Source organism: Hypomesus transpacificus, chromosome 12, assembly GCF_021917145.1.
Source record: "Hypomesus transpacificus isolate Combined female chromosome 12, fHypTra1, whole genome shotgun sequence".
In the NCBI taxonomy this organism is placed as follows: Eukaryota; Metazoa; Chordata; class Actinopteri; order Osmeriformes; family Osmeridae; genus Hypomesus; species Hypomesus transpacificus.
Window position 1 is genome coordinate 6,068,846 of NC_061071.1, and position 20,862 is coordinate 6,089,707.

The window sequence follows — 20,862 nt, forward strand, 5'->3', positions numbered from 1 at the left end:
TAATTGAGGGTGGTGTTAAAGGTGGTTTAATTGTGGGCGGTGTAGCAGTTGTGGGTGGTGTATTAGTTGTGGGTGGTGTATTAGTGGGTGGTATAGTGGGTGGTGTTGCAGTTGTGGGTGGTGTAGTAGTAAGTGGGGTGGTAGGTGATGTATTAGTGGGTGGAGTAGTAATAGTATTAGTAGGTGGAGTAGTGGGTGGTGGGTTGGCAAGTGGTGTAGTGGGTAGTGTTACAGTGTGTGGTAAAGTAGTTGTGGGAGTTCTAGTTGGTGTTGGGTTGTGTAGTAGTGGGTGGTGTAGATGGTTGTGTAGTTGGTGGTGTTGCAGTGGGTGGTGTTGCAGTGGGTGGTGCAGTGGGTGTTGTAGTTTTGGATAATGTAGTTGGTGGTTTAGTTGTGGGTGGTGTAGTTGGAGGTGTAGCAGTGGGTGGTGTAGTCAGTGTTTTAGTGGGTGGTGTAGTAGTTGTGGGTGGTGTAGCAGTAGTAGGTGTTGTGGTCGGTAGTGTAGTAGTGGTGGGGGGTGGTGGGTGATGTATAAGTGAGTGGTGTACTGGTGGTGGTGGAGTAGGTGTGGTGGTGTAAGTGTAGTGGTGGTGGTGTAGGTGTAGTAGTGGTGTAGTAATAGTAGTAGTAGGTGGTGTAGTGGGTGGTGGGGTAGCAGTGGGTGGTGGAGATGGTTGTGTAGTTGGTGGTGTTGCAGTGGGTGGTGTTGCAGTGGGTGGTGTAGTAGTTGTGGGTGGTGCAGTGGGTGTTGTAGTTTTGGATAATGTAGTTGGTGGTTTAGTTGTGGGTGGTGTAGTTGGTGGTGTAGCAGGTGGTGTAGTCAGTGTTTTAGTGGGTGGTGTAGTAGTTGTATTGGGCGTTGTAGTAAGTATTGCAGTGGGTGGTGGAGTAGGTGATCTACTGGGTGGCGTTGCAGTTGTGGGTGGTGTAGTGGGTGTTGTAGTTTTGAATGATGTAGTCGGTGGTTTAGTTGTGGGTGTTGTAGCAGCGGGTGGTGTTGCAATGGGTGGTGTAGTTGGTGGTGGTGTAGTAAGTATTGCAGGGGGTGGTGTAGTATTTGAGGGTGGAGTAGAAGGTGGTGTAGTGGGTGGTGATGTATTAATGGGTTGTGTAGTTGAGGTAATAGGTGGTTTAATGGCTGGTGTAGCAGTGGGTGGTGTTGCAGTAGTACGTGGAGTATCAGTGGGTGGTGTAGTAGTAGTTGGTGGTGTTGCAGTGGGTGGTGTTGCAGTGGGTGGTGTAGTAGTTGTGGGTGGTGTAATAAGTGTTTGCAGTGGGTGGTGTAGTATGTCGGTGGTGTAGTTGGTGGTAGGTGGGGTGGGAGGTGATGTATTAGTGGGTTGTGTAGTAGAGGTAATAGGTGGTTTAGTGGGTGGTGTTGCAGTAGTACGTGGAGTATCAGTGGGTGGTGTAGTAGTAGTTGGTGGTGATGTATTAAGTGTTGCAGTGGGTGGTGTACTAATTGTGGGTGGTGTAGTGATAGGTGGGGTGGGAAGTGATGTATTAGTGGGTTGTGTAATAGAGGTAATAGGTGGTGTAGTGGGTAGTGTAGTGGGTGGTGTAGCAGTAGGTGGTGTAGTTGGTGGTGTTGGAGTAGTAGTGGTAGTTGGGGTGGTAGGTGATGTATTAGTGGGTGGTGTTAGTGGGTGGTGTAGTTAGTGTTGCAGTGGGTGGTGTAGTATTTGTGGGTGGTGTAGTATGTGTGGGTGGTGTAGTAGTTGTGGGTGGTGTAGTAGGTGGTGTAGTGGGTTGTGAAGTATTAGTGGGTTGTGTAGTAGTGGTAATAGGTGGTGTAGTGGGTGGTGTAGCAAGAGGTAGGTGGTGTAGTTGTAGTAGTAGTGGATGGTGTAGCAGTTGGTTCGCATCTAGAAAGATTTAGACTAGCTGTAAATCCCCAGGGCCATCACAGAATGAACAATCATTTCAATGCACAAAAGTAGTGTGTAAAGAAGGTTGACATCACTTACCTGTCATTTCTGAACCCATTGTATGGTTGAGGGTTTAAAAAATAGGTGGATATGAAAGCCAATAGCCTATAATTAAAATATATATAAATATATATCTATATATATACACACAAAGACTTATTATGATATTCTGTTACCATTTGTACCCATTTATCTGACAGCAACCTTATTGAAATTAATTAAGAAAATCTCTATTTCTCAATTTCTGTTTACTTTTGTTACCTGTCAAATCTGTTCCTGCTCTCACTTCTGAACTTCTGGAGCTGAACTGCCTGGAACTGGCCCCCTGCAGATTCCTTGAGAAAGCCTTCAAGGCTCTCCCCAGGTACTGTGTGTATGCTTGTAAGCATCAGGAGCCTAGTGCGTCAGCTGGGCGTAAAAAAGTTGGTCTCAACTCTTACGTCAGTCTTAGCTCCGTCCGACTTTGTGATTTGAATTTACATCAAGTGCACCAAGCTTCACAGGCCACGGTCGTAGCTATGCCTGGTCTTAAGATGCGTGTCCTTGTGAAAATGCGAAAGCGTCGATTGTTGCCCAGCAACACATTTAAGAGCCTATCCATCTTCCTTCAAACAAACCAAAAGAAAAGGAAAATACATTTTACTGATAGAGAAATTAGAAAACTTGGGTGTATACCGAGAATAGAAGCGTGCTCACGGGGAAATTTAATAATATCAACACAAACCGAAACAATCATCTTGGAAATAGATCACCAATAAAATTTACTGTATTTGTGCGATCACGGACGACTCTCTCGCCTAAATGCCCTTTTTATATGTTGCCTATAAACAAGATGCGCTGCATGTGCAATCAAACTGTTGTACATTATAATTACCATGGATATTAGTCCGATTTTCCAACTTACGCCTGCTCCACACTAGGCGTAAAATGTACACAGAGGTGAAACACAAACGGCTTAAGTCTAACTGGAAATTATTAAGTTGGAAGGTTCGAAATCGCATCTGTGAGACGTTACGAGACCCGCATTCGAACGATCACATGTGTGACGCTACTTTTTAAGCTCTGCAATAATAGACATTGCACGCACACGCAGTGTGTAGAGACGAAAGGCTAGATATCTTCATCACAGGACTAAGCAAAAGTGAATCAGAATTCAGGGCTCCAGGCTAACTATTAACCTTGGTTGCACTGGTGCGCCTAACCTTTTTATTTAGGTGCACCAGCACAAAATGTAGGTGCATTCATATTTTTCCTTGCGTTGCCACAAGTTCAAGGTCACCTTTTTATCACGCCCATATAAATTCATATATATTATGTAAATGATCGCAAACAAGAATAAAGTTAATATATTTTTTATTTGAAGCACAATTATACTGTATAAAATATTAATATTTTAAGTGCGTCACTGAGCTGCCAAACCAAAACCTTTTAAGCAAAATAAAACATTTCTAAATAGAAAGTGCTACTGTTTAAAAGTGCTTCCCTGAACTGAGACCTAATATTTCATGGCTTAAAGTCTTATAGCGGGCTTTCCGCTTGCTGTCGCACGCCCTTCAGATGGCCAATACCTGTAATTTGGCCTTTTGGCCTTGGCTTAACCAGCTTGCCACACTCTCCCTGGCATCAAAATCCTAGCTCCATGGGTTGGCTCCATGGCCCGGCTCCGTAACTCAGGGGTGGGCAATTATTTTTTCAAGGGGCCACATAAGAAACCTAATATGTGTTGGAGGGCTGCATCAATGATAACTTGAACTTAATTCTGCTCACTACTCATTTTCTACTTAAAGCAGTAAAGAATAGGCTATATTTTGATTAGCTGCTACTGGTTATCAGAAGAATAAGGATATTCTGTAAATATTTATATAAATATTTTACATTTAGGTGTAGGTCAAATAGGAAAAGACTATAGAAATAACAGTAAAAACAAAAACAGTGTTTCATTTTATTTGTAACTAGTTAATCTTCACAAACACTGAAAAGTTGTTTTGCAACAACTTTTAACCACACTGCGTAAACAGCTACAAAGTACAAATGAGAGATGCGAGATGGGTGACAAGGTGTACTACAAGAGAGTAGATTGCCGACAATGGAAAGGACCACTGTGATAGGCCAAGATGGAGCCGTGGTATTTGTCAGACATGGTGGTACCCATGTTAGGGTGCACTACCTGAGATTTATGAAAGAAAATGAAGCTGATGGAAAAACAAGTCGTCAATGAATATTCTGAAAGTACCACAGATTTTGGACAGAGACATAACTTGACATATGCTGCTGACAATATGGATCATGACAATGATGCTGCAGAAGATCACTCTCCTGTTGACAGTGACATGGATGATACAGGAACAGGAGTACTCACAGAGGTGGAGACTTAAACAGTAGATAACAAAGGGATACAAAATGACATAGAATGATGTCCCTCTGAAAACTGCAAATTCTGAACTAGAAAATGCATTGGAATGCTGAAATCTGGATTATTTTTTTTTTTATGGCTGAAAATACAGAAATTAGAAAATGCCCGCAAGCTGAAATTATTTTTTATTTATTTTTTATTCACACAAAAGAGGGAGCGTGGAAGCTGAACTACATCATTTAACAAAGCTAACTTCTTAAATACAATGCGGGAGAATAAGTTTGAGCATTGTAAAGCAATCAAAGAAATAGTTGAATTTCAAGAAGCAGTGTGAAAGCTGAACTGCATCATCTAACAAAGCTAAGATCTTAAATAGCCTACAATGCGGGAGAAGCTGAAAGCTGAACTGTTAAACAAAGGAAGAAGTAGGCTGGCTAATCGTAACAAGAATATTATAGTTTTAACAGCTGAAATGATAGTTGGGATAGCAGTAGCAGATATAGTAGTCTATCATTGAGTGTGTTTACTCAGCTGTCTTAGTAGGATTCAATGTGTTGATTGAATGAAACATAGAGCAGTAGAGCCGATACAGGAAGACACGGCGACACTTTGTTGCAGAAGGATGATGGTGCAAGTTTTGTCCGTGGAGCATACAACATTTTAATAAAAAGAATCATGTAGATGCGTTTATTGAGTAATTGCATAAGTAATTACACATTTAAACGGAGTAATCGCATTACTGGCATAAACCAACAATTTATTTCAGGTTTCTCATGGTCAAGTGAACGCACTCAGTGGCGTTGTAGAACAAAACAGACCATTAGCATAGTAGTTAGTAAAAAAGATACAGGGCTCTAGTGACCAATATGCGACCAAAATTTGAACGGGTGCGACAAAAAATTCCTAGGTCTCAGCGGTGCACCTAACCTCCTCGCATCCGCTGAATCTCCAGGAACGAAGCGTTTGCTTCTTCTTTGATGGAACTCACACTCATGGTAGGATCATATCGTAGTCTAAACTAATCAGGACAGGGCGGGTCTTTGCCTTTAATTGGCTGTGGTCCAGATATACCTGTAGGCCTACACTGCTCCGTGCTGTGTGATTGAAATTACGACCTGAGCACCAGAGAATCAGTTATGGCAGACCTGAGCATTGTACGGCCCGCGGGCCACAACCGGCCCACAGGCTGTCCCAATCCGGCCAGCGTGATGTAAAGCAAAAATAAATAAATGTGTTGAGCGCTAGTAAATATGTAGTCCTGAAAGACTAGTGATCAGGCGATTTACATATATGCGCTTGCGCAACCTCACCGACAGGAGAGTTAGCTGTTGGTTAACCCTCGGAGATGAAAAACGAAAGGTTGATAGAGAATGTAGTTTTTAACAAGACATGGACTTCTAAGTATCTGTTTACTGAGGTCAAATTCTGCTGTGTTCTTAGTTCGCTAAGGTCGCTGTGTTGAAGGATTATTACTTTACATTTACATTTATGCATTTAGCAGACGCTTTTATCCAAAGCGACTTCCAAGAGAGAGCTTTACAAAAGAGCATAGGTCACTGATCATAACAACGAGGTAGTCCCAAACATTGCAAGCAGCCAAAACATGAAGCATACATTATAATTTGAATCCGCACTAAGGGACTAAAGAACAAAACTAATGCGGATATAATAAGAACTCGACTGATTCAGTGGGCGCGGGCTGATGGTTTGCTAGTTAAATTGCAGACCCGGATCATCACCTGTCAGCTGTCTTTCGCATATCCACCTCAGACATTCAGCCAGATTTCGATGCACTTGTTCAAGCCCACTGGATTCCTCTCACAGAACAAAATGAACTGGAAAAAAAGTAGTGCTTTTTGTATAAAGTTGATCCATTGTATATCTTTAACATACTGCAAAACAACTTTTCAGTGTTTGTGAAGATTAACTATTTACAAATAAAATGAACACTGTAATGATTATTTTAGTTTTTACTGTTACTGTCTTTACCAGTTGACCAACATGTAAAATATTTATAGAACTATTTACAGAATATCCTTATTCTTCTGATAACCAGTAGCAGCTAATTAAAATATATACTTTACTGCTTTTTACAATGGGGAAAAATGAAGTAAGAAGAATTAAGTTCAAGTTATTGATGATGCGGCCCTCCAACACATTAAGTTTCTCATGTGGCACCTTGTCAAAATTAATTGTCCACCCCTGAGTTACGAAGCTGGGCCATGGAGCTAACCCATGAGCTAGGATTTTGACGCTAGGGAGAGTGTGGAAAGCTGGTTTAGCCAAGGCCAAAGGGCAAGAAAGCAAAATTACAGGTGTTGGCCATCTGAAGGGCTTGCGACAGCAAGGGGGGATCCGCTATTAGACTTTGAGGCATGAAATATTAGGTCAGTAGCACTTTCTATTTTTAAATGTTTTATTTTGCTTGCAATGTTTTAGTGTGGCAGCTCAGTGAAGCACTTTAAAGATTTGTATTTTTATATACAGTTTAATTGTGCTTCAAATAAAGCCAATATTTACCTACACCGTATTCTTGTTTAAGATAATTTACATAATATATATGAATGTATATGGAGCGTGATAAAAAGGTGACCTTGAAATTGTGGCGACGCAAGGAAAAAATTGGGTGCACCTTCATTTTGCGCTGGTGCACCTAAATAAAAAAAGTTAGGCACACCAGTGCAACCAAGAGAAAAAGTTAGCCTGGAGCCCTGCTTATTATTTTCAGAATGTCACTTGTGCCCTTAACAACAACAAAAGCAATTCAATTTTGACGTCCAAAAGACATAAGTGACGTTTTGGCTCAAATGTGATAGTTTGTATGTATATGTGTATATTTTATTATAATCTTTTGAAATATCAATTTCTTGAAGCCTAATATCTGTTTAAGTACAGAATGCTTAAATATGACATTTCAAATTAAATAATTAAAAATCTTAAGTTAGTTTTTGATATCCTGTAAAATTCAGAAAATTTCATTTACATCGACAAACACCAACTGACGTCACACACTGATCTGACAGTTGGCGTTGGCCTGGGCAGTGTGCAAGCCTCTAGACCAGGGGTGTCAAACTCATTTCGCATCGTGGGCCACATACGGCCTAGGGAGATGTCAAGTGGGCCGGACCATTAAAATTATACCATACTCTGCTATAAATAATCAAAATATCATGTCTTTCTTCTGTGTTATCTAGTTTAATTGATATAAAGACCATATCGTATAAAGTCCGTCCAACCGCTTTAACAAGCAATGATCTCTTCGGTGGTGTAGTTGGTTAAAGCGTTGTACGACTACATATTGTTAATGCGAATCTGGGATCCCAAGTTCGCGCCCCAGTCGAGTGAATCTCGTAAGATATTCTTTAACTTTTACTGTGAGAAAATGACATAATTCTAAAGGCCTACGGATGTATCACAACATTTTAATGTGTGAGCACTAATATCAGATCAAAATGAACACATGTAGCCTTAATTAAATATTGAATAACGTAGGGTAGTCTACCGTCGGAGACAACCACTACGCCTCATTCAGCCAGTTTAAACGGCTGCTAGATGACGCTGTTCATTTTCAAAGCGCCGATAGTTCGGCTCTTTGGGCCGGCACAATCCGGAAGAAACCACCAAAATCCATGAATTGCAGCGAATTAAAAATATTAATTCCATGTCTTTTATGCATTTTTTCCACTTTCAAATTATCCTGCGGGCCTGATCGAACCTCCTTGGGGGCCGGTTCCGGCCCGCGGGCCGTATGTTTGACACCCCTGCTCTAGACGATGCACGCTTAAGTTTTTTTTTTTTTTTTTTTTTTTTGGCCATTGCAGGCAGTAGCACTGTCTCTGTGGCGCAATCGGTTAGCGCGTTCGGCTGTTAACCGAAAGGTTGGTGGTTCAAGCCCACCCAGGGACGGATTACATTTATATTTTGGTCTGCTGATCTTTTTTCACACAGCTTATGATGCTGTGAATAAACAAACATAGCAATAGCTATCTACCTATAGGTAGCAACGTAGGTATGATGGCTTGGAACTTCTGAAACAAAGGAGATCTGGAGATAGCATACAATAGCATTTGGTTATAGTTCAATTACACAGTGGCAAAATTGTCATGCTATGTGTGCTTTGCCTACCTCCACACAAAGCTGCCAGCAAGGAGCGCAGCAAACGTATTTCAGCAAAACAAAGTCACAAACCTGCCTTGAGTCTTAACTGAATCACACTCCTCAAAGTCTGTAAAAAACAAAGAACGCCCAACGTGGGGCTCGAACCCACGACCCTGAGATTAAGAGTCTCATGCTCTACCGACTGAGCTAGCCGGGCCATGAGTGAGCTGATTTATCTCTGAGTTCAAAACTGCTCACAGAGATCCTATTATTTTGGACAATAGTAAGTTGACAAATACGGTATTGTGAACCATGGTTGCCATTCAAATTTTAGAGCATGTAGTTTAACAGCCTTTAAATAGAGACATCAAGGCTAGCAGTGCTAGCCTATCGCTACCTTAGCTAGAGGAATGTTGGCCAGCAATCCTAGTTATCATAAATCTATAGTAGTTTCAGTTAGGTATCTAGCATTGGTAGTTAGTGGATACAAATAAACTGTTCCTACACACCCTACAGGCAAAAAAAAAACACATGCCCCGTGTGAGGCTCGAACTCACGACCTTCAGATTATGAGACTGACGCGCTGCCTACTGCGCCAACGAGGCCTGAAATTATGTGGCCCCTGACGTCATTTTGAAGTGAAACAGACAACAATGTTGGGAGAAACAAAAAAAACATATAATTTTGTTTATGTTCGAGTTGATGCGGAGGAATTGTGCACCGAAAGAAATAAAGACTCATAGTAAATACTGTTTGTCCGGTTGTGAGTTTCTGTGTTGCTACTACTCACCACTGGGCGGCAGCATTGCGTCGACCGTCCGTATGTTGAAACGAGACCTGTGTGAGACAAGACAAACTTAGCACTTTAATTTTTCTATTCAAACAAATACTGTAAAATACATAATTTTTGTTTAAAATATTATTGAAATCCCCCTCTGACCTATAATCAGCCCACATCGACACTTCATGTGTTCATTATACAACATACATTTTCAATAACACGCGGTTGGGATAAAGGCTGCAATAACAAGGCTAGCTATAAACGGTGCAGGCCTGCGAAGCACGTGGCTTGAGCATGGAAAGCCACTAGCCAACGTACACAATTTTCAGCTAGGTCGCCAACACCCAAACCTAAGGTTCGACTTAATTTCACCAAGTCTGAGGTTTAATCATCAAATGTTGTTTGTGCTTTAATAATAAAACAAATATTCTAGCTACTAGGCTAACCTTAGACATTTGTTCATTCCACAAGCATGGCCTTGTGGTTTAGCTAGCTCGTTGTTTATCAACGATTAGGCTATGCCTACACCGCTATTAAGGAAATATTAATCTTAACAATTCATACAAACAGCACCAAATTGAGCAAATATATCTTCACTTATAGTCTTTCACGAAATTCGGAATTATGTGGGAGTAAAAAGGAGTTAGCACTTACACGAATAGAGAAAACTGAACAGTAAAGTGTGGGCATGGACGTACGGCATGGTTAGCCCATGGCCGTGGCATTTGTGTCGTGGAAAAGTACTACCGTTCGTTGTTAGTGTGCCTATATCAAAATGAGGCTACAATCTAAATTCACTTCACATGCACACTTATTATGTTCTTTAACATATGTAAACTTGTGCTATATATTTCATCTGGTCTGAAGAAACACATGCAAAACTTTTAAGCTAGCCAGGTCACCACCATCCGAACAAAATGACGGTTCGACGCAATTTCCTGAGGACGTTTAAGCATCAAATGTCGTTTGCACTTTAATTCATAATGTTCTAATACAAACAGATTAATAAACTGATTAACCAAATATATCTTAACGTCTTTCACGAAATTTTACAATTCTGAATTGTGTAGGAGGAAAAATTAGTTAGCCTAGCAATTACACCAAATGAGAAAACTGAAGAGTAAAAATGGTGCGGGCCTGCGAAGTAACTTATGTGACCTAGCTGGCACTAGTAGTGTTGTGGAAAGTTACTACTTTACGTAGTTAGATAGTGTGCTTATATCCAAATGAGGCTACGGTCTAAATTCACATCACATGTACACTTGTTTATTATGTTCTTTAACACTGGAAAACTTACGCTATATCTTTCATCTGGGCTGAAGAAACACATGCAAAACTTTTAAGATAGCTAGGTCAACACCACCTGAACCTATGGTTCGACGTAATTTCTACGGTCACCACGCCCGTCCGGATGAAACAGGAACCTCTGGACTAACAGAGCTTTAACATCATATCAAATGTCGTTTACTCTTTATTTCATGATGTTTGGCAAAGCTAACCGTAGACACGTGTCCGTTCGACAATCATGGGGTTGTGGTTTGGTTCGCTGTTTAATGCTATCCGGCTATGCCTACACAGTCATTGAGAAAATATGAACCTAAAAAAAAAAATTCATATAAACAGATTAAGCAAATATATCTGATAATATATCTGTATGTATAACATCTATATGTATTTCACAAAATGTTACAATTCTGAAAGGGGGAAAAGGAGTTGAGAGAGTTAACTCTAGCACTTAAAACTAATGGAGAAAACCGAACAGTAAAAATGTTGCAAGCATGCGAAGGACGTGGCATAATTGTGTCGTGTAAAGTTACTAGTTTACCTAGTTACATGCTTATATCCAAATGAGGCTACAATCTAAATTCACATCCCATGTACACTTATTTATTCTTTAAAATCAGTAAACTTACGCTTTAACATGTTCCGTCATCTGGTTTGGAGAAGCACGTGCACAACTATTAACTTTAGGCCATGGGCTAACCATGAGCACCGTAGCCTCGCAACTTAATTTTCATAAGCTTTTTTCTATAGGTGTTATATATCAACGTAAAGTTTGCATTAATTCATATAATTTTGCTAACCTTTTCCATTATGATTAACCTTTGACACTATTCCATTCCACAATCATGGGGCTGTGGTATGGGGCTGTGAGGAAATATTACTTATGTAGAAAAAATAATAATAATGATTTGATGAAATATATCTTCTAAGTCTTTCATGATGTCATCTTATAACACGACTTAACAACAGCCTTTTTTTTCTTACCAACAGCCGCCTTGCAACTCTGCGTGGCCAAGCATGAGGCAGCCCAGAATTATCGTAACTGCGTCACGATGTGTGATCATAGGCAGACTGGCAGGCGCCACCAGGAGCTATCATCATAGCGACAGTATCCCAGTTTTCGTCGTTTTTTTTTTATTCTCGAGACTATGCAGCTCTATACACAAACACCTTCAAATAGTGGATGTGCAATCCTCAGGTGTTAACAGAATACTTAGGTTGCCTATACGTGACAAACCTAGAACCTTACTTGGTTCCATCCAGGTTAATCAACCATCCACTCTAACTTACTCATCCACTCAACAAGCCTGTTGTTGACCACTACCGCCACACATTACAAAGTCACATTCTCAGTTTATGGAATATTAAATCACCACATTTGCCGGCTTACACCATCACAGTAAAGGGCTACCTCAACATGCAGTCTTATCACTACTCACCACCCATACCTCCGCTTTCACTAGATCACCCCAGTCCATACCGACACTCACAAAGGAGACAGAGGTCAACCATTCTGGAATCCAGCTCTATGCCTCAGCACCACACAGGGATCCCCCCCCCCCATACACACACACACAAACTAGTCAAAAGCCAATTTAATAATAATAATAATAAGCCAGTTTAATAATTTAATCTTAACATGCAGAAATCAGAAAATACTTTACAACCATGATTACATCAACAGCCAGGTCTTGTAGTGTGTGAGAGGGGTTGGAGTGTGGCCTTAAAGTCCTCAAATAACTTGAGTCTGAGGTCTTACCTCTCAACCGTCCCTGCAAAAAAGTTATCACGTAGAAAAATGGACTAAAACAGAAAAAAAATCAAGTTCAACAAAAACTAACATTTGTAAAAAAAAATCAAAGAACACCTACAGCAAGAACATGTTATTCTATATTAGATGCAGGTCCCTAGGTGGCTCAGTGGTGTCAATGGTGGATGAGAAACATCAGCGAGAGTCCTTCATATGGTGCTCCTTCATTTCCCTTCTCTAATACTGCATGTGTGTGTCTCCTTTAGCATAGCATCATCACCCTCCTTCAGGTCCTCTGGTCACGAGAGAATACAGGTCCAATCATTTACTCCTCACCGTCCGGACAGGGGTCAGACATAAGGGGAACATTTACTTGTGCCTGACCCCCCCACCCCACCCCCAACCTTCTCCTTAGAACAAAACAACATAGGAATTAGAAGGCGTCAGAGCCATCACACACTGGAAGCCTCTCCAACAGTTCACCCTTCTGACTCCCCGGAGGAGCGGGAGGTCTGGACTGGATGTGATGCGGTGAGGTTTTCGACGGCGCTGGCGTCGCTCTCCGTTTCTGGGCTCAGAAGAGGATGTCCTCGTTCTTGATGAGAGACTCCACCACCTGCCTCTGGTAGCGGATGTCGTTAAGCGCCGTCATGGCGTCCAGGTCTGGTGCCCTCATGAGGGTGGGGCCAAACACGATGCCCAGGTTCTCAGCACTCATCAGGTTCTGCTTCTCCTGCTGGGTCACCCTGGGGTGTGTGTGTGGGGACACACACACAAGTAAGCATTGATGTGTGTTTGTGTGAGTATTATGGTGGTGTTGTGTGTGCGTATATGTATGGTGTTATTGTTAGGTGTGTGTGCGTGTGCGCTGACCTCTTCAGGTGGCCCATTAGGTGTCTCAGGGTCTCACAGTGGGCAGGAGGTAGCAGCTTCAGGGCTTGGTGGAGGGACTCCAGACGCTTGTCAGCATCTGTGATCTCTACACGCACACGATTATATTATCTCCTTGACGCTTTGCAGATGCCCCCCGCCCCCCGCCCCCCCCCCCCCCAAGTTACAACATTCCTTGTTGAACACATCTAGAGCTGGGGTGAACTCACGTGCAACCTGTATGAAGCGGGGGTAGGCGTCGTAGGTTATAAGAGGGATGGGCAGGTCTCTGAAGTACAGCTTCAGAGCTCCAGTGATGATGTTGATGTCTTCGTACACATTGGCTGAGATGTCTGCCTTCTCTCCGTCTGACACACACACACACACACACACATAGGAAAGGAGGGACTTTGGCTGGACATCCTTACAGTAGATGTTCTAAACCCAAATTGGCAGAGAGGTAACGGGAGACAATGAATGAGAGAGAAAGAGAAAGAGCAGAGAGATAGTGAGGGAGAGGGGAAAAGACAGAGAGCAAACGACAGAAGAGGGTGAGAAAGGGAAAGAGTACGAGACAGAGACACGAGAGAGAAGAAAGAGAGAGTGACGAGACCCGCTGACTCACCACGGTCAAAAGCCAGCTTCACATCTTCTATCAGCTCACTGAACCCTGATATCCTGTACAGACCCTCTGACTCCACCCCTGGGGAAGGACAGAGACTGTAAACCTGCTGTTCCCATTATAGATCATGCGAAAACAGACAGCAGCTGGCGCCATGTTTGTTTCCAGAATATAGACTTCTCGGAAACAGCCTCCCCCCTACCAGACAGCCGTCGGTGGGAGCTCGTTTTCCAGGTTATAGACTCACCCCGGGCCTCTATCTCCTGAATGCACATGTCCACCACCATGGGCCTCTTAGTGTTGTGGGCCTTGACCAGCGTGGTGAGGTCACAGCTGTACACCTTCTTCACATGCTTCAGGTCGGGCTGGCAGTCGTTGGGGACCATCTTGGAACACTGCTTGTGGACGTTCAAGCCGCAGTCTAGGCCAAGGGGAGTACGAGCATGAGTTGCTTTATCTTTCTGTCTTTCACACAGTCCCAAAAACATAGATGCACACAGGCCAAACACTGTTGCTGTGAGATGGTCTGGCTGTGTTCAACGACCCATGGGGCAATGTAGCATGGCATGAAATGTGTCATGATTTTAAGGACATCTGAATGAGTCAGGCCAAGGCTGAAGCCATTTGCGTGGGTAACTACTGGGCAAGACGCCTGGTGCTAGTTTGAAAAGGCTACGGTAAACTTAAGCAATGTAGGCCTTTTAAAAGGGGGGGGGGGCGGGCCCCTACCACCAGACAGTTTCTTACCTGCACACTTGACTCCCTGAGCGATCAGCCCCCACATGAAGTTGGCACAGTACTCACACCAGTGGGGCCCTCGGAAAGTGTGCACCTGGACGTGACAGGACATGGGTTGGTTGAAGAGCAGAGGGTGAGGGAGGGACGGTAAAAAGACAGACAGGGTTGACGGCAGGAGGTGAGGAGAGAGAGAGGAAGACAGGTTAAAGGTATATAAAAGGCAGAAACAAATGGGGGGTGGGGGAGGTTGTAGGACAGTCAAAGGAAAGCTAGAAGAAAGGAGAGATAGGGGGAGAGGAAAGGAGGAGAGAGAATACAAGAGAGAGGAAAGGTCAAGAGAGAGAGTGGTAGGAGGGATGTTATATTCGCCGCCTTACCTTGAAGTTGTGGACCTTCTCATATTTGGCCATCAATTCGCTCTCCCTCAGCGTGGCACGTCTCACCAGCGACGTCAGCTGGGAATGTCGTGGCAGAATTACAACCCGTGATATGGTTACGTGCTGAAATGAACTTGTGATTATTAACATGTGTGTTATTCCCTTTGCACAATGTCGAAACATGTTCCATTTTTGTAGGCCCCTCGGAGTCAGAAGGAAAGGTCAGCTCAGGTTTTGGGGAGCAGAGACTGATATTGAACACACAAAGTAGAACGTAACCACATTCTCGTGGCCAAGATAGAACCAAAATGGGGTGACTGATACCCACAACAGGATGCAGCTGCATCTGTTTACGTGAGAAAGGGACACTAGAGAGAGTTAAAGATGTACAAAGTACATTTTTCCCAAACTGAACGGTAGTTTACTCTTGTGAAATTCCCTGGACTCTTAGCTGGGGGAGGGTGGGAATCAAGTCATTCATGCCGAGGGAGGGGGAAATTCACTAATTTATGCCTATAAATACTGTGACCAAGCTGAAGATGTTAGCTCATATATTTTCCTGTATCCTGCTTGAAGCTTTAATAAACCGTCAATGCTTTGATTTTAAAGAGCTCCGGAACTCTGTGTCTTCTCTATGATCAATAGACCTTCTAAGTTTGCCACAACATGAACAAACACACTAGTAACAGTCTTACTGGCTGCTAGAAAGTAAGTGACAAACTGTGCGGCACTGTATTGGGTTCGCAGGCAGGAAATTGATCCTGACCACTTCCTCTCTACAGCTAAAAGCACTGTGGCACCCCATCCTTCGAACTAGGGCTGGGCGGTATGGCCTAAAATATATCACGGTATAATTTTGTTGCATGGACGGAAACGTTATATGTGACAATATACTTGTTTTTCTATTACTTATTTCTAGTCCATTCGTTTGAAAGGAATGCAATCCGCACCGCTGCGGCTAACCTACCGCACCTGGACGGATTTCAATGGGGTATGGCAGGTGTGTCACACAAGTTGAATTTGTCTAACTTTTGCAGTGCTTTGCCATGGAAGATGAGCTCTAATGTAGCTCATGTTCTTTCCCCTCCCTCCCTCACCCTCTCGTCTGTGGCGTCTCCCCCTTGCGCAGGACAATCGGGTGTGTCGGGGGGCTGCAGGGTGGGGTCCGGCCTCCTCAGGCTGCCCTCCAGGCTCTGGTTCAGGGTTGTGTAGCCCACATGTTCATAGATGGGGTTGATGGTCATCTTGGCAATGTACTCTGCAGCCTAGGATGGACACACACAAACACACACGGGTCATCAGTTGGTTGATTGATTCATGAATTGACTGGTTGGCTGATTGACTAACTCGTGGATGTATTTATCAGTTGACTGAATGTGTTGATTGGCAGTGACTGACTGATGGGCAGTGTGACTGACTGATACCTTGGTCTCTATGTAGAGGGTTATGAGTCCATCTGTCACCAGGTCATGGATGGACTCAAACCTCTTCTCCCCCACAAAGTGTTTCCCATCGTGGTACAAGCGGAAGTTCCTGGTCTGGTTCCCAAATCTGGCAGACCACACAAAAAGGGAAGAAAGAAAAGCTGTTGTACTGTGTGTGTGTGCGTGGTTGTGTCTGTGCAGTGGCGGCTGGTGAACATTATTCTAGGTGGGGCTGTGAAAAATGTTCAGTCAATTCAGTAACCATCCTAATACAATTTAACACAAACTGCATGATAAAGTTCTCTGTGAAATAGTAATTATTTAATTCATACACACAGCTATAGGCAAATGTCCACATTTGTGGACTATAAATATAATTACACAAAACCACGGACATCTGGGCCCTTGAGCCACTCTACCTGGTATTATTAGGAAACACAACACAACTATAACTGTAAAACTAAATATTAAGGATTTATAGATGAATTTAACACAATCAATTATCTTTGATAGAACGTGCTTGTTCTCATCCACTTCTTCGTTGTGTTTCCTCACCCCAATCTGGTGACCTTCGTCCAGTTGCATAGCGATATTGTCTCTGCCTAGCATGGCTAGCTTGATTGTATTCTCCATGTGTGCCTTTGTGCACTTGTTCTGTTATCTCAGATTAATGTTTAATGTCCTTAACTCCTGTAACAGTCCATGCTGTATCTGTTCCGAATGTTATAAAAAGCAAGCACAGGAAGCACAATAAGACATTGACATGACTGCATCCAGCTAGCCAGGCCTTTCTGTTGTAGCTTACCAATCAAGAGAGAAACCTCCCCTGTATGATTTAGCTCTACCCTTTTCGCTCGCCTGTTGCGTAATTTTGATGTCAGGTTAATCTGGGCCAAACTCTTTTATTTTTATTTTCTCCACTAAAGTTCTCCTCTCAAAAGGATTTTGGAGAGGATATCTGACAAACATCACAGACTCATGCCCCCCAGGCAGTAACTCCAATAACACTGTTTATATAAATGTGGATCTGTCAATGTTTTCTACAGAGCAATACATGACACCACTACCTCAGAACAGGCTGCTTCATATAATATAATGGCATGCGCCTATAATCCTATTCCAGTTTTAATCTCTACCCAACGCATAGTTAAAAACAAAGGCCATAGATACAATAGTAACAATAGAAGCCCAGCAAATATTCTATCTATACCCTGACATATTCCTCCTTCCTGTGAGCCACTATATCCAGAACATATTTCAATGGCAATACTAAATATTAGGTCACTATCAGGCAAAACATTTCTCATTAACATTCTTAGATGTGAACATAAATTAGACTGTTTTTAACAGAAACCTGGCTAAACAAAAATGGGTCTGCAGCTCTCATTGAAGTCTCCCCTCCCAATTATAACTTGTTCAGTCCATTAGAACTGGTAAAAAAGGGGGCGGGACAGCCACCATAACCACGGATGCCCTGCGCTGCAGGAGTATCTCCTTCGATGATTTTGCCTCATTTGAATATCATGCCATCATGCCAGCCTCCTGTTCTGACAGTAACTGTGTATAGGCCACCCAAGCAATGTCCCACTTTTCTCAGTCTTTTCAGAACTACTTTCCATTATCCACACAAACTACGATAAGTTTATTATCGTTTACATTTATGCATTTAGCAGACGCTTTTATCCAAAGCCACTTCCAAAAGAGAGCTTTACAAAAGAGCATAAGTCACTGATTATAACAACGAGGTAGTCCCAAACAATGCAAGCAGCCAAAACATGAAGCATACATTGTGAAAAACTAAACAAGTGCCAAAGGGAAGACCCATAAGAGCATGCAGTTAACCAAGTTACAAATTAAAACAACATGAACCTCAAAAAGTGCAAGACTGTACCTGTAGAAGAACAATCAACAGTAAAATATTTCACAGCGAGTTCAAGAGTTCAAGAGTTAACTTTGTTATAACTAACCTACAAGAGCAACAAGTCTCTCAATAAGAGTCATTGTGATCCTGGAGGAAACTAACATCAGGTCCAATCAAGCATTCCTAAGTGCTGTTGTACAAGTGCGTCTTGAGCCTTTTCTTGAAGGTGGGGAGACAGTCAGTGTCCCTGGTGGAGGTGGGGAGCTGGTTCCACCATTGGGATCACTTGTGATTTTAACATTCATGTGGATAATGAGAACGACTCAAAAGCCAGGGATTTTGTGAATTTCTTAAATTCCATGGACTTACACAACACATCACTGAGCGATTATTTCAGCGCCCTTTAGGCATCATGTTTGATGTCTAGTCTGATTGTCTGATGTCTGATTGGCTAAATATGTGTTTCTTGTTAGCAACGGTCAGCAATTCACCTATTGCCAGCAGGTTGGTAGGCGTTTGGATGGGCGATTTTTCTAGCGCCCCAGATGTCGAGCATGAAGTAAATGTATCCCAAAACAGAATTTTAGTATATATATATATACAAAACACGTTATTGTGTATTTTAACACAGTCATGCTTAAAATGAGTAGTTATTGTTTAGAAAATATATTACATGAAAAAAATCTACAACACTTTTCACCAGGGAGGGCAGCGCCTTACACCCTATGTTGACCAACCGCCACTGTGTGTGTGTGTGTGTGTGTGTGGGTGTGTGTGTGTGCGTGTGTGTGTAAACACAACAGGGCAGTGTATGTGTGTACCGTAGGGCCAGTGTGTAGGTTCCAGGTTGTCGTTGGCTCTCTCTGATGAGGTAGCTCCCCTCTGCAACGCTGAGCAGTTGGTCTGCCTCCTCTCTGGAAATCATACCATGGTACCTGGGGGGCACAAACACACACATTTGTTTATTGCAACCTGGAGGTGAAGTAATGGGCACTTCGATTGAGTATGAGTACCAGTGTAGTACTGTGTTGTACTGTCTAGTAATTGGTATTGCTGTTTTTCTGTGTTGTCCTGAGTAACAGTATGTAGTTCTGGGTATTGCAGTCTGTTACTGTGTAGTACTCCATTTTGGCGTTTTATTGTGTAGTACTGAATACTATTGGTTAATGAAGTGCTGACTCACTCTCTGCCATAGTGCTTGGGTCTGCTGTCCACCTGGAAGTGAATAAGAACATCAGAACATCTAACATCTAGACAGGGAGCGCGAGAAAGAGATAATAGGACATACAGACGAGAGAGCGAGAGAGAGAAAGAGAGACAGACAAGAAAGAGAGATCTCACCTCACAGGTGCATGTGACTCTACGAGGGTGGGGGGCCTCTTGCTGGAGCTGGTAAACTGGTGCAGCAAACACACACACACACACATATACATAAACAGCATATTCAGATCAGCACCAACTTTACACTCCAGTTCATAATTAAGGGTTAATGTAATCACCAGGGTGTTAGTGAGGTTTAAATGTGTTTATACTTACGGTAGGACTTCCAGACAGGCGGCCTGTACTCATCATGGTCTGAGGGGAAACACAGGATATTACATAAATAAATCATAGAATACATGGGATCAGGCATTATCACACAAACAAACAGATTGTGAAATTTTATAGAACCTTAAAATGAATATGGTAAATCATGAACCTCCTTTATCATGGGTGAAACTCCTAGAGAACCTAGTGCATTAGTTCATAGGTCTTGTGGATGACAGAGAGATGCTTGTGAAGTGCAGCTCCAGCTGTTAGATTACATTTCTTTATGTTTAGTAAAATAAGTTAACTTGACGTTGTTGTCAACAGCTATTTAATACCCTTCCCACAGTAATACCGTTTTCTAGGTATTCTACCAGTTAGCCAAGCTAGTGAGACCACACTCAAACAACTCTAATGTACTTACCGAACACATTTAGAGCCATATTCTCAGGGCTGATTCACGATTACGTATTTGCTTACTATCTCCACCAATAAACGTTGTTACTCTGGATGAAAAGAACAAATGGACGCAGATAACATTGACAATATTACATTATAGTGCAGGCTCAGAGAAATGTAAATCCCATCCAATGTAGGCTATACATAGAAGCCACATTTCATGTTTGGTTACAAAGGTTAACGGTGAGATTTAATTTAATTCCAACCGTTACCTGTACCTAGCTAGCAAACGTTAGCTGGTTATTAACACATACACGCAGACAAAGAGACTAGGTGCGGTGCACAAAAGCATAACCATTGACAGAGACATATTAAATAAAAGTGAATAGGGATTCTGTTATTATGTCGTGAACGTAAACACGTTAATACTCACACCACATTGAGAACATTAAATAACATCCAGAACACTACGCTGTCCAACTCCAAGTAGCCATCTTGCATCGTCACGTGACTAGTATCCTGCCCTCCAGTCGCCACTCTGGCACTAGACGGTGTTGGTGTCACCATGGTTACGATGTTGGGTGCGGGAGGGGGTGTCCTCGCTCCTCGGATGAGGAGACAAAGTCTAGCAGTAAAACAAGTCAAAGCACTATTCAATCAAACAAGTTAGTGCTAAATGCATAATTATTCAGAGATGGCTTTCTGTTGTTTTTCCACTTCCACTTCGCTTTCATCATGTCAGAGTAGGCCTACCCCCTCTCTACGTTTTGCCGAACTATTGCCGAGGTCTACTTCGAATTAAATAGGTCTACAACCACAAATGTTCCACATTGAGCTTTTTTTCTTTGCT

At 42.5% G+C, this 20,862-nt stretch overlaps 1 protein-coding gene and 3 non-coding genes across 5 annotated transcripts; 1 reads left to right on the top strand and 3 right to left on the bottom strand.

Moving 5' to 3' along the window:
- The first annotated feature begins 8,113 nt into the window (after positions 1-8,113).
- On the top strand, positions 8,114-8,187 carry trnan-guu. Its single transcript has one exon. It is a non-coding gene; the product is annotated as a tRNA-Asn (tRNA).
- A 336-nt stretch (positions 8,188-8,523) lies between these two features.
- Positions 8,524-8,596, bottom strand: trnak-cuu. Its single transcript has one exon. It is a non-coding gene; the product is annotated as a tRNA-Lys (tRNA).
- Positions 8,597-8,911: 315 nt separating this feature from the next.
- On the bottom strand, positions 8,912-8,984 carry trnam-cau. The gene has a single exon. It is a non-coding gene; the product is annotated as a tRNA-Met (tRNA).
- A 3,054-nt stretch (positions 8,985-12,038) lies between these two features.
- LOC124475045 (N-chimaerin-like) lies at positions 12,039-20,555 on the bottom strand. 2 transcript variants are annotated; one of them, XM_047031553.1, is made up of 15 exons: positions 20,446-20,555; positions 20,038-20,119; positions 19,623-19,661; positions 19,428-19,483; positions 19,270-19,301; positions 18,908-19,021; positions 16,226-16,352; positions 15,899-16,066; positions 14,802-14,879; positions 14,434-14,518; positions 13,934-14,107; positions 13,690-13,767; positions 13,295-13,432; positions 13,068-13,173; positions 12,039-12,940 (listed from the first exon to the last, which is right to left on the bottom strand). In XM_047031553.1, the coding sequence occupies exons 2-15, from the start codon at positions 20,054-20,056 to the stop codon at positions 12,769-12,771; spliced, it is 1,386 nt and encodes a 461-aa protein (XP_046887509.1). In that variant the 5' UTR covers positions 20,057-20,119; positions 20,446-20,555; the 3' UTR covers positions 12,039-12,768. The 2 variants fall into 2 exon arrangements, with proteins under 2 accessions (XP_046887509.1, XP_046887508.1); XM_047031552.1 differs by having other exon boundaries at positions 14,802-14,924.
- Positions 20,556-20,862: the final 307 nt, after the last annotated feature.

Coding starts and splice junctions, on each gene's coding strand:
- LOC124475045 (XM_047031552.1), bottom strand. Junction 16,067..16,225: donor CCCTCTACATAGAGACCAAG/GTATCAGTCAGT, acceptor TGTCCATCCTAG/GCTGCAGAGTACATTGCCAA. Junction 13,174..13,294: donor CCGCTTCATACAGGTTGCAC/GTGAGTTCACCC, acceptor GTGTGCGTGTAG/AGATCACAGATGCTGACAAG.